This window comes from Mandrillus leucophaeus, unplaced genomic scaffold (genome assembly GCF_000951045.1).
Source record: "Mandrillus leucophaeus isolate KB7577 unplaced genomic scaffold, Mleu.le_1.0 Scaffold22, whole genome shotgun sequence".
NCBI classification, from domain to species: domain Eukaryota; kingdom Metazoa; phylum Chordata; class Mammalia; order Primates; family Cercopithecidae; genus Mandrillus; species Mandrillus leucophaeus.
Window position 1 is genome coordinate 6,200,344 of NW_012102254.1, and position 12,143 is coordinate 6,212,486.

At 43.4% G+C, this 12,143-nt stretch overlaps 1 protein-coding gene across 2 annotated transcripts; it reads right to left on the reverse strand.

Annotated features, from left to right (window-relative positions):
• Positions 1 to 339: 339 nt before the first annotated feature.
• ZNF660 (zinc finger protein 660) lies at positions 340 to 11,236 on the reverse strand. 2 transcript variants are annotated; one of them, XM_011981130.1, is made up of 4 exons: positions 11,193 to 11,236; positions 9,990 to 10,098; positions 8,913 to 9,033; positions 1,177 to 2,377 (listed from the first exon to the last, which is right to left on the reverse strand). In XM_011981130.1, exon 4 carries the CDS (start codon positions 2,204 to 2,206, stop codon positions 1,211 to 1,213), a length of 996 nt encoding a protein of 331 aa, XP_011836520.1. In that variant the 5' UTR covers positions 2,207 to 2,377; positions 8,913 to 9,033; positions 9,990 to 10,098; positions 11,193 to 11,236; the 3' UTR covers positions 1,177 to 1,210. The 2 variants fall into 2 exon arrangements, with proteins under 2 accessions (XP_011836519.1, XP_011836520.1); XM_011981129.1 differs by lacking the exon at positions 8,913 to 9,033 and having other exon boundaries at positions 340 to 2,377.
• Positions 11,237 to 12,143: the final 907 nt, after the last annotated feature.

Consider the following 12,143-nt stretch of genomic DNA (forward strand, 5'->3'; position numbering starts at 1 on the left):
GGGGTTTCACCGGGTTAGCCAGGATGGTCTTGATCTCCTGACCTCGTGATCCGCCCGTCTCGGCCTCCCAAAGTGCTGGGATTACAGGCTTGAGCCACCGCGCCCGGCCAATTATTCCTTTTTTACACACAGGTCTGAGGCTCAGAGCAGTTAAGTGACTTGTCCAAAACTGATAAGCTAGTTCATGGCAGAACTGGGGTTAGAACATGGATCTCTCCAACCCCAAAGTTTGTTCTTTTAGCCTTTCAGCTCTCTATACCATGTGAAGGCACAGTCTCCCACTAGTTTTATATGTATCTAACGTTTTTGAGTCTACAATTGTTTCAATTTCAGTTTTTTCTGGTTGTCTAGACATATATTGAAAAGATGAAGCCTAGGTTGTTTTCCATCATCTGCAGATCCTTCCACAACTGTGGGAAAGGAGGGTTCAGTGAATTTTTGCTGTGTTCTTTTAACCTAACAGTGTTATATTTTGTTGACAACTCTAAAGTCAGCTTGTCTTAAAACTAAAAAAGACAAAGGATTGGTGTTTATGATTTTACTAAACAGGAAACATGCTCTAAAAGGAAGGGACTTGCTTGCGGTTCCACTGCTGCTAAATGCCAATGTCAGGGCGTAATCCCAGGGCTTCGGGCTCTATATACTATGTGCCTTTCATAACACTGCTGAGTGAAAAGGAGCATGTCTTCATTGCATTTAAAAAATACTGTGCTTTTTTTCTTGAATATAAAATTAGTATATTCTCATGTAGAAAATCTAGAAAGCATAGAAAAGTACACAGAAGAAAATAGAAGTCACCTATAATCCTATCACCCAGAGATGATCACTGTTAACATTTTGGTTTACTTCCTTCCCAATTTTTCCTATGCATAAATATTTTTTTAAATTTTGGATTGTATGTCATTGTTTTATCTTCCATCTTATCCAAATCATTTCTCCATGGCATTAAATTGTCTTTAAAAATGTTTATAATGGCTGCAGAACCATCACACGGATAGCTCATCATTCATTTCAACCCTGTAATGCTAAAAATCTGGTTTTCTTCTTTCAGTCATATATGATGCTGCCATGAACATCCCTTTCATTAATCTTTGCCTACTTCTAATTATTTTCCCTGTATGATTCTTAGAAGTAGACTTAAAAAGTTGATACTAAAGAGCCACTTTTTAGAAAAGCAGCAGTCAGCCCTACTACCCACAATATTTGTTACCTACAAGGTTTCTTTCTCCTCACTATGTTTTCTCTGGTGTTGAATAAGCTGTGAGCTATACCGATAGGCTTTCCCACACTCACTACATTTATAGGGTTTCTCCTTAGTGTGGGTTCTCAAGTGTAGAATAACTTGAGAAGTCTGCCTGAAGGTTTTCCCACATTCATTACATTTATAGGGTTTCTCTCCAGTGTGAACTCTCTGATGATCAACAAGGTTTCGATTAGAAGTAAAAGCCTTCCCACACTCATTACATTTGTAAGGTTTCTCTCTACGATGAAGTCTCTGGTGTTCATTAAGGGTTTTCCTTAAGATGAAAGCTTTTCCACACTCATCACATTCATAAGGCTTCTCCCCAGTGTGAATTCTCTGATGGTCCATAATCTTTGTATTCGAACCACATGTTTTCCCACACTCCTTACATTTGTAAACTTTTTTTCCTCTGTGCATTTGCCGATGTTGAGTAAGGTTTGAACTACGGCTAAAGGCTTTCCCACACTCAATGCAAGTATAGGGCTTCTCTCCAGTGTGAACTCTGTGATGTGATATAAGGCCCGAACTCCGACTAAAGGCTTTCCCACACTCTTTACATTCATACGTTTTCTCCCCACTGTGGATTCCCTGGTGCCGAATAAGATGTGACTTTCCACTGAAAGATTTCCCACATTCACTGCATGTATAGGGCTTCAGTCCAGTGTGGATTCTCCGATGAACAACAAGGTTAGAGCTATGGCTGAAGGCTTTTCCACACTCCTTACACTTATAGGGTTTCTCTCCCGTGTGGATTCGCTCATGTACCGTGAGGTTTGCACTCTGACTAAAGGTTTTCCCACACTCAGTACATACATACTGTCTCTTTTCAGCCTGAACTCTCTTGTTTGTTGCAGGGTCATAGCACTGACGATCGTCTTTTTCAGATTCTTGGTCACTCCCTTCTGTGAGTACTTTATTGTCTTTAACTGTCTTATGTTTGAAATTTCTTGTTTTTCTCCTCATTTTCTCCTGCTTGGAACATACCAGTGTCCTCTCTAGTCTTCTCTTTCCCTTCAGAGGAGCCTTCTAAATTTTGACTTCCTGGGCAACGTCTCTGTGGAATTCTCTTGAAAGTATGTACCTTTCAGGAATGATGCTTTGGAATTAACTCCGCCTCAGTCCCAGTTTCACCATCTGACAGGAGAAACAGAAATTGCACATGTCACCTATTCTCTGTACCAGAGGAAGGAGAACTATCCACGGACCAGATGTGGTAGACATATGGAAGGGTTAAGTGTTCAAGGGCAGGGGAACAGAGCAAAAAGATGACAAAAATGAAGTTAAACATAGAAGCCAATGTAAAGGCTTATGGAAAGCCAGGGCTGAGGGGAGCCCAACAGGTCCAGGATCAGAATAAGCAATGAATCGTATAAAATCCACCCTAGTTCCTTCCTGCCTCATCTTCTACTCCCTGAATTGGAGCCATCTAGCTCCCTTTTTTTTTTTTTTCTTTTGAGATGGAGTTTTGCTCTTGTTGCCCCCGGCTAGAGTGCAATGGCCTTATCTCGGCTCACTGCAACCTCCGCTTCCCAGGTTAAAGCGATTCTCCTGCCTCAGCCTCCCTAGTAGCTGGGATTACAGGCGCCCGCCACCACGCCCAGGTAATTTTTTGTATTTTTAGTAGAGATGCGGTTTCACTATGTTGGACAGGCTGTCTTGAACTCCTGACCTCAGGCAATCCACCTGCCTCAGCCTCCCAAAGTGCTGGGATTACAGGCGTGAGCCACTGCGCCCAGCTCAGAGCCATCTAACTCCTAATGGCAGGCTCAACTATAATCTGGCCCTAGAAAAAGTGAACTGAAAGATGACTGAACTTTAGATCCGTTTGGCTTTTCGTTCTTGCTAACCTATTCCCCTAGTACTAGTGATACTGTAGTTAGGATGTAAAAGGTGCTCAAAATGGTTTTATAGAATAGCAACTAGGATTCTGTCTTAGGCTGTAAGTAGGTTTTACTTACTTACCTTTTGCTCAAGGTCCAGGTACTAGATCCCAGTTTACATCCTTGCATGTAAGCCCTATCTTGTTAAGTGGTGACACAATTCTTCCAATATTGAGCCTAGTCACATCACAGCCTACTTCACAGGCGCTGGCCTGTAGCTGGATCCAGTTTTATATGCAAGTTTAGTCTGTCTGCTTTTCACCATGCTGTCACTCTGACAGACTGAGACTACTTAAGGGGTGAATCTGAGAGTCTAAATTGGGAAAGAAGGTTAGTTAAAGCATGGCAGACAAAACTCTGATAGGATCTTGCATGGCATAATAGTAAAGTATTTAAGGATGGCAAAAGCATCAGAGTAGGGGCAGGATAACCAAGAGATGCCAATACATGAAACCAAACATCAGAATAAGCAGGGATTTCCCAACTGGTTTGATGTGAAACTCTGGACATACAGGTAACCATGGGACCTTAGAGGGAGTTGGGATGTAAAATAAAGCAAAAAGATAACTACATGATACTAACACATGACTATTTTCCTTACTATGGTCCTTTATAGACTTGCCCACATGTATATTGTCAGACAGTTAAATACATGGTAGATATTTCGCATCCTACTTCTTGCAGTTCATTTATTTATTTTTTAGTTGATAAAAAAAGTATATATATATTTATAGCATACAACATGTTTTGATAAATGTTTACACGTGGAACAGGTAAATCAAGCTAATTAATATATCCATTACTTCACATACTTATTATTTTTTCGTGGTAAGAACATTTAAAATCTCTCTTAGCACTTTTCAAGTCTAAATATGTTGATATTAACTATAATTACCATGTTATACAATAGATTTCCTGAAATTATTCCTCCTGATAGAAGTTTTGTATCCTTTGATCAACATCTCCCTAATCATTGCCTCACATTTTTTTTTTTTTTTTTTTGAGATGGAGTCTCGTTCTGTCACCCAGGCTAGAGTGCAGTGGTGCAATCTCAGCTCACTACAACCTCCACTTCCTGGGTTCAAGCAATTCTCCCTGCCTCAGCCTCCTGAGTAGCTGGGATTACAGGCATCTGCCACCGCACCTGGCTAGTTTTTATATTTTTCAAGTAGAAATGGGGTTTTGCCATGTTGGCCAGGCTGGTCTTGAACTCCTGACCTCAGGCGATCCGCCTGCCTCCGTCTCCCAAAGTGCTGGGATTACAGGCGTGAGCCACTGCGCCCGGCCTCCACTTAATTTTTATGCATATTTTTCCACATTGCTATTTAATCTTCATATGATCAGTGAATTCCTTGTAATTTCCTTCCATTTTGCTAGTGTTGGACATTTCTGTTGTTCCTTGAAGTTAACTACTATCAATAATGCTATCGTAATCTCTTTATACACACAAAATTTCCTTCCTATTAAAATATATTCCTAGGACAAAAGTTCTACAAATGAGTTAATTGGGTCAGAAGGAGTGCAACTGTTGTGCAGTATTGCTTGTTGCTATTCAAAAAAGTTTGATGGGCTGAGCATGGTGACACACATCTGTAATCCCAGTACTTTGCAAGGCTGAGATGGGAGAATTGCTTGGGCTCAAAAGTTTGAGACCAGCCAGGGTAAGACAGGGAGACTACATCTCTACAAAAAATTTAAAAATTAGTTAGGCATGGTGGTGTGCACCTGTAGTCTCAGTTACTCAGGGGGCTGAGGTGGGAGGATTGCTTGAGCCCAGGAGGTCCAGGCTGCAGTGAGCCCTGATTATGCCACTGCACTTCAGCCTAGGCAAAAGAGCAAGACTTTGTCTCAAAAAAAAAAAAAAGGTTTGACCAATTCCCATTGTCCCATAGCTTTCTGATAAATGGAGTCACACTTTCTGGAGAAGGGAAATAGCAAATGGTGGTACTCGAGATTGGCAAAAAGATAACTGCACATATTCAAGTTCACATCTCAGAAGTGCAGGTGCCCAAGGATTCTATTCACAGGCACATACACACAAACTCATGCCCAAGATATGAGGGATAGGACAAGAGAATGGTGAGGCAGGGTGGATTCTTGCCAGGATCCTGGGCTCACCCACATTCAGCTGCTGCTACTTCTCCTAATCATAAAGGATGAGGCAAGTGGAGAAAACAGTGCAAAGCCAGGGGACTGCAATGCAGAGCAGGAGAACAAGTGAACTCACCTTCAAAGTTCTGTGAGAAAGTTGATAGTTTTTTTCTGAATTTCTTTTCAATTTCTAATCTTCTCTGGAACTTCTCTTTTCTTCATACATTTCTTAAACTCGTAACTAATGAGCACCCTACTCTGTATATATCCCTGTTCTGGGTCTAACACAGGGAAAATTTAAAGAAGCATTGTTACGGACTGAATGTTTGTGTCCCCCTAACATTTGCATGTTAAAGCTCTAATCCCCAATGTGACTGTATTTGGAGACGGGGCCTCTAAGGAGATAATTAAGGTTACATGAGGTCATAAAGGTAGGCCCTGATCCATCAAAATTAGTGAGTTTATAAAAAGAAACACAAAAAAGCTCTCTCACATGCTCTCCCTCTCTCCACACACATGCACACAAAGGTCATGAGAATACATAGCAAAAAGATGGCCAGCTACAAGCCAGAATGAGAGCCCTCTACCAGAAACCGAAATGACGAGGCACATGGATCTCATACTTCTAGGCTCCAGAACCGTGAGAAAATAAGTTTCCGTTGTTTAAGCCACTCAGTTTATGGCATTTTGTTATGGTAACCCAAACAGACTAATACAAGCATGAAATGTCATACTCCCTTTAAAGAGCTTACAATGGAGTAGTATGGCAAAACAATAAGAGAGCAAATTCAAATTTACAATTTATGCAAGCAGGAGATGAAGGGGACTAGGAGAGGGAGGGAGCAATTACCAAGGCATGGAATGATGGAGAAAAGCATTTTAAAAAGGCAGAATTTAGGCTGAGCCCTGGAGAATAAGCAGTGTTTTCTCAAAAAATAAATAAATAAAAATAAAAAGGCACAGAGTTGATATCCATGAAAATAAATGGGAGATCATAATATTATATAAGCTTCATGTAGGCAGGGATTTTGTCCACCCTGCTTACCCTGTATTCCTAGCACTACAATAGTCCCAGGCACATGGTAAGTGCTCAACACTTGTTGTTGGAATGAACAAAATAAGAAAGAATCAAGCTGCCTGAAGTGATTCCAACCAGAATACTGAAATTACAAGATGAAAAATATAGATATAAACTGATGGTCAAAGGGACACCGGTTCTAAACAGAAGAGTGAAATCTATCCTTAATTTTCTTTCTTCATTCTATATTCTTTTTTTCTACCTTGCTATTTTCCACTCTTGTTATTTTCCTTCTTTTTCTCACTTAACAATATAGTTTTTCAAGCATTATCATGCACTTCCCCTAGTTCCCACAGTTCCTCTCCTACCACCTCCCAGAACATTCACGTTTCTCTCAGCTTAATGAAATGGAAAACAGAGGACAGAGGCAGCTGGGATAACCCATGGGGAGTAAATTGAGGGAAATGGAAAGGAAAGAATCCAAGAGATGTCAAGTAGGGCAATCATACATCCTGGTTTTCCCAGAATAGTGCTAGTTTAGGCCTACTATCCCTGCATATTTAATAGTGGCCCCCTTAACTCACAAAAGTATCCCTGTTTGGACAATAAATTTTGCATTACCCTACCCAAAAGTTAAATTAGCAAAAGAACTCTTTAGGAAGATTAGCCCAGATGGATTAGAGGGGGTTAAAAAGAAAAAAGGAAGGGAAATGAATTAGGAGACAACACTAGGAATGCAGTAAGAGTGAACACTGGAGGGTCTGGCACGTTGTAGGTACCCAACACATGTTTTTGAATGAATGAACAAATGAAGAAGATAGCAAGACCCTAATCCAAGATGAGAGAACAGAGAACAATGAAGTCTAGCTATTTTCAGGAACGCATCCACATGTATAACGCACACATCCATATATCCTTTGAATACAGAGGATGGACTGAAGGAAACAATCCAAGGTCATCAGATCCATGTCTAAATACCAAGAATGGTAGCGTCACTAAGCAAGATAGGGACACACAGAAACATTTTAGACAAGGGGAAGAGGAATATATCATGAAGGCAAATTTGAGAATGATAAGACAGAAAGGACAGAGGAAGTCATGAAAATGTATAAACTTACTGAGGGCTGGGCACAGTGGCTCACTTCTATAATCCCAGCACTCTGGTAGGGTGAGGTGGGAGGTCTGCCTGAGCCCAGGTGTTTGATCAGCCTAGGTAAAAAAATTTTAAAAAGTGAGCCAGGTGTGGTGGCACATGCCTGTGGTCCCAGCTACTTGGGAGGCTGAGGGAAGTTGAGGCTGCAGTGAGCCCATGATCACGCCACCATACTCCAGCCTGGCAGACAGTGAGACCTTGTCTCAAAATAAATAAATACATTAAAAAAATAAAAAACAGATAATCTTACTGAGAAAGGGATTTGGGTTAGAAGAGTGATATCATTTAGATGTTCCCTCCAAATCTCACATTGAAATGTAATCTTCTATGTTGGAGGTGGGGCCTGTTGGGAGGTGACTGGATCATGGGGGTAGATTTCTCATGAATGGCTTATTGCCATCCTCTTGTTTCTGCCCTTGTGATAGTGAGTGAGTTCTCATGAGATCATGTTGTTTAAAAGTGTGTAGTATCCCTCCGCCTTGCTCTTGCTCCTACTCTCACTGTGCTCTGCCTCCTCCCATTTTACACTCTACTATGCGTAAAAGCTTCCTGAGGCCTCCCCAGAAGCTGAACAGATGCTGGCACCATGCTTCCTGTACAGCCTGCAGAACCATGAATCAGTTTAAACTCTTTTCTTTACAATTTACCCAGTCACAGGTATTTATTTTTTTTCTTTTTTCTTTTTCTTTTTTTTTCTGGGACGAAGTTTGGCTCTTGTTGCCCAGGCTGGAGTGCAATGGTGTGATCTTGGCTCACCGCAACCTCTGCCTCCTGGGTTCAAGTGATTCTCCTCCTAAGTAGCTGGGATTACAGGCATGCGCTACCACGCCCAGCTAATTTTTTGTATTTTTAGTAGAGACAGGGTTTCTTCACGTTGGTCAGGCTGGTCTCGAACTCCCAACCTCAGGTGATCTGCCCGCCTCGGCCTCCCAAAGTGCTGGGGTTGCAGGGGTGAGCCACCCACCCGGCTAGTATTTCTTTATAGCAACATAAGAACAACCTAACACAAAGGGGCAGGTAGGGAGAAAGAGAAATGCACAGTAATGCATTGTGAGAAAGCCCAGGGTGGTGATGGCGGAGCTGAGGAGGAAGCAGGACCAGACAGGAGATCAAAGAGGGCCAAATGAGGAGAGTTTGATCAAAAAGAAACCCGTTTGCTCCCTTCTGCCTGATTGAATAGGAAATTCCCTCAGAAATCCTGGAAGAATTCCTAGGTACTAAGGAAGTAGGGTCTTGGCTGGGGAAGTTTGGAAGGAAACATGAGGTCATGGGCTAGTAGGACACTAGGGGTATCTGTACAGTTGTACAGAAAAGCAAAATCTCAGATAGCCAGTGAATGTATGAGGACTGATAAGGCCCTCACAAATCTCTGAGACTGGTAGGTAAGTTTTCTAATCCTACGACCACCATCCATTTCAGGCTGTGACAAATACATAAAGGGTAGAGTCCTACTGAGAGAGAGAGAGAGAGAGAGAGAGAAAGAGAGAGAGAGAGAGAGAAAGAGAGAGAGAGAGAGAGAGGCTTTACTTGTAGGCTGTTTTCCTTTAATTCACCAGCATCATCTGCCTGTTCAAGTCCCTCTAAGCAATGGTTACATGGTCCTTGGTTATTGATTAGGTGCAATGGAGTAAGGAATAAGAGGGAATACCTGAAAATGAATTCAAGGGACGGATAAGTGAAATGTAAACATTGAAAGAAAAAAAAGAATTAGAAGAAAATATCAAGGGACTACTTGATCTCAGGGAAAGGCCTAAGCCTCAAACATAAAACAAAAGCTAACACCATGTGAAAAAGCTGATGTATCTGACACATAAAAATTTCTGTATTCCAAAAAAATGCCACAACAAATCTATAATATAGAGTTTGCCTTATACTGGAATTGTTTGTGTGTATGTCTGTGTCCTTCCTCACACGCATACATTAAACTCTACGCCCTCAGACAGCAGATCCCGTGAGATTTGCCTGTAGCTACTACACAGTGTCTGACACAAAGAGGGCTCAGTCAGCGTTGTTTGATTTGAAATGGTAAATTAAACACGTTTAAGATTCTATCTAACACCTGGAGTGCACCTAGGGATGCTGAGAGCCAAATCCGCACATCACTACTACCATCCCTCCTCTACATGTGTGTCCTTGTTGTGCTTCATATTATTGGGAAACACCATAATGGTGTGTTTGCATTCTTGGTAATTCTGTCTCAACAGAGCCATCCCAGGGACTAAATTCCCTAAGAGACTGACCTGGTCCCACTATTCAGAGACTCTCAGTATGTCAGAGCTGGAAGGCACCTCCCAATCTATCCAGTCTTACATCCAAATGCACGGAAGGAAAACTTGGAAATTAGAGGAAAACTGGGACTCAAATCCAAGTCCCATGACACCCAATTTTGAGTTCTACCACATCACCCTTATTCCCATCTCAAACAAAACTCTACTCCTCAAGGTCCAGAGGCCCCCTGCCCACTTCAGTGCCTTTCTCCTATTTGACAAATAACCACTGAGGAAAGCTTCCTTTCAACCCTGGTGCCCACAAGCAGGATTCCTGTGCCCAGACCAACTTCACAATCTAGGTCTCACCTGCCCAGGAGAGAATGGAACGACTCACCCATATTCCTGTGCACAGCAGCCTCAATCCAAAGGATCTGCCCAGCACAGATCTTGCCTGATCTCCTCCTTGAGTTCAGTGAAGAAGTTCCTAAGAGGGTCTTGAGTCACTGTAAACAGATATAAATGACTGAGTTCTCTGAGACCTGAACTCCAAGTGGACACTCAGGGCAGTGTCCCATCTTTCGGTAACTTCCCTTCCTATAGAACTGTGGGCAGTAAGAAGGATCATTTCCAGTGTAAAGATGAGGGAATGAAGTTCCCAGGGATTGAACGACTTGCCCAGGGTCCTATAGCTAGTGAGTGATTAAAAAGCCTTCTGTGTCTGCAGGAAATCCTAATTCCATCACACCACAGCCTCCCCTTTTCACCCACTCCATCGATAGCTAAAAGCTTCCATGTTCTCATCTAACTGCAAAATACAGTGCAGTGGAGAACTTCTTTGCATCCAGCTTTCCACAGAAAGTCTGCACAAGGGGTATGAGAGAGAGAACTCTGCTGAGTCAAGTGTCTTTAGGAAGACAGAAAGAAACAAGGCTTTAAAAGAGCACTACAAAAAGCATGTTTCTTTTTTTCTGTTTACCCATTTCTTAGGATTACTAAGCCTCAAATGTTTTCTGTTTCCCCCTCCAGATCCCCAGACCCTGCTTCTAACCCTTCAAGCTTGTTCCATTTCTCCCCTACCAGAATTTAGTTCTGCCCCGTACACAACCATAACTCCAGGACCTAGCACACTACTAGGTTAGTGCTCAATAAATATTTGTTGAATGAATGAATGAATGAATGAGTAACCTTGGGCAAGACTCCGTTCTCCTCTCTGGGCCCCGGGTTCCTCACTGGTAACGGAAGGGATATTGGACTGGTGATGTGAGTCAAATACTCAGGGGCTCTGGAGTCCTCTGAGAGCCTAGGCAGGACTCGACCGCTGTTACCCGGACGGCCCACTGCTTAGGAGCGGGGACGACACAGTGCTGTCACCACGGCCAGCCTGGTCCAAGCGAGCAGCTACGAGGAGTCGGAGACTAGACTCGAGACAAAGGGGCAGCAGTGAACGAGAGAAGGGGGAGGCCCACAACCCTTTGGCTGCCGCGCCCATCTCAGAAGTGGGCAGCCGCAGAGGAGCCCTGGCCTCCCGGCCTGCGTCTCCCACACGCTCCCAGAACCCGGCCCGACCCCCCATGTCAGGCTGTAGAGCACCCCTCACCGAAAGCGCCAGACCCACATCTTGAACAAAGCGCAGAAGGAACTGCGTCAGCAACTCCTAGCTAACTCCCAGCCTCTCCCTCCGGCCCTTCTAGGCTTCATGAGGTTTCCACATCTCTGTGCCCGCGGGTTGGAGTCCCCCCGCCCCTCAGCAGCCCCGCGCGGTCGGCCGGCGTTCTGGCCCTGCCTCCCTTCCGGGCTTTGCCCTATCATTGGATGAAAGGGCTTGGCGACTTCAGCCAATGTGAGGAGGGCCCTGGAAAGGGTGGAAGCTGGGCAGGGTGCTTGCTTAGGGCGGAAAGAGACCCAGCAGCTGCGTGGCCAGGCTGAGACTCCCTGAAGTTACACCCCCAGCTCCGGTTGCTGAGCAGAGAGGTCATCTTTCCTTCCACAGATCTGGGTCATTCAGCCTCAAAGCCAGGATCAGCTATGGTTTATTGGCAGCATATGAAAAGATGTTTTGGGTGCCTACTATGTCACTCACTGTTCCAGGCACTGCGGATACCGTAGTGAAGAAAATGAACTCTGTGGCCCATTGAGTTTACATTCAAGTCAAGGGAGACAATGATAAATAAATATGCAGAACGTAGTAGTAAGGGGAGAGAGGGAGATTGTAGTGGGACTATTTTATAGATGACAGGGAGGGCAGAGACAGAAGTGGGCCATTGAAGCATGTGGCTATCTGCGGAAAGAGTATTCCCATAGTGGGCTATTAGAAGCAAATTCTTTAATCAGGAGTCGGGTGGAGAGGTGCACATTAGGACCTTGTAGACTATGATAAGGGCTTTGGATTTGCTCTGCATAACAGTTGGAGGGCTTGGGGGCAGAGGAATGACATGATCTAACTTTTTTCCCCTCACCACATATTCAAAGACGTGTAAGCTATGAGACATGAAAGAAGCCAAGAAGCCTGTTACTATAAATTCTGTGAATTCTTTGCTGTCTGTCCTTA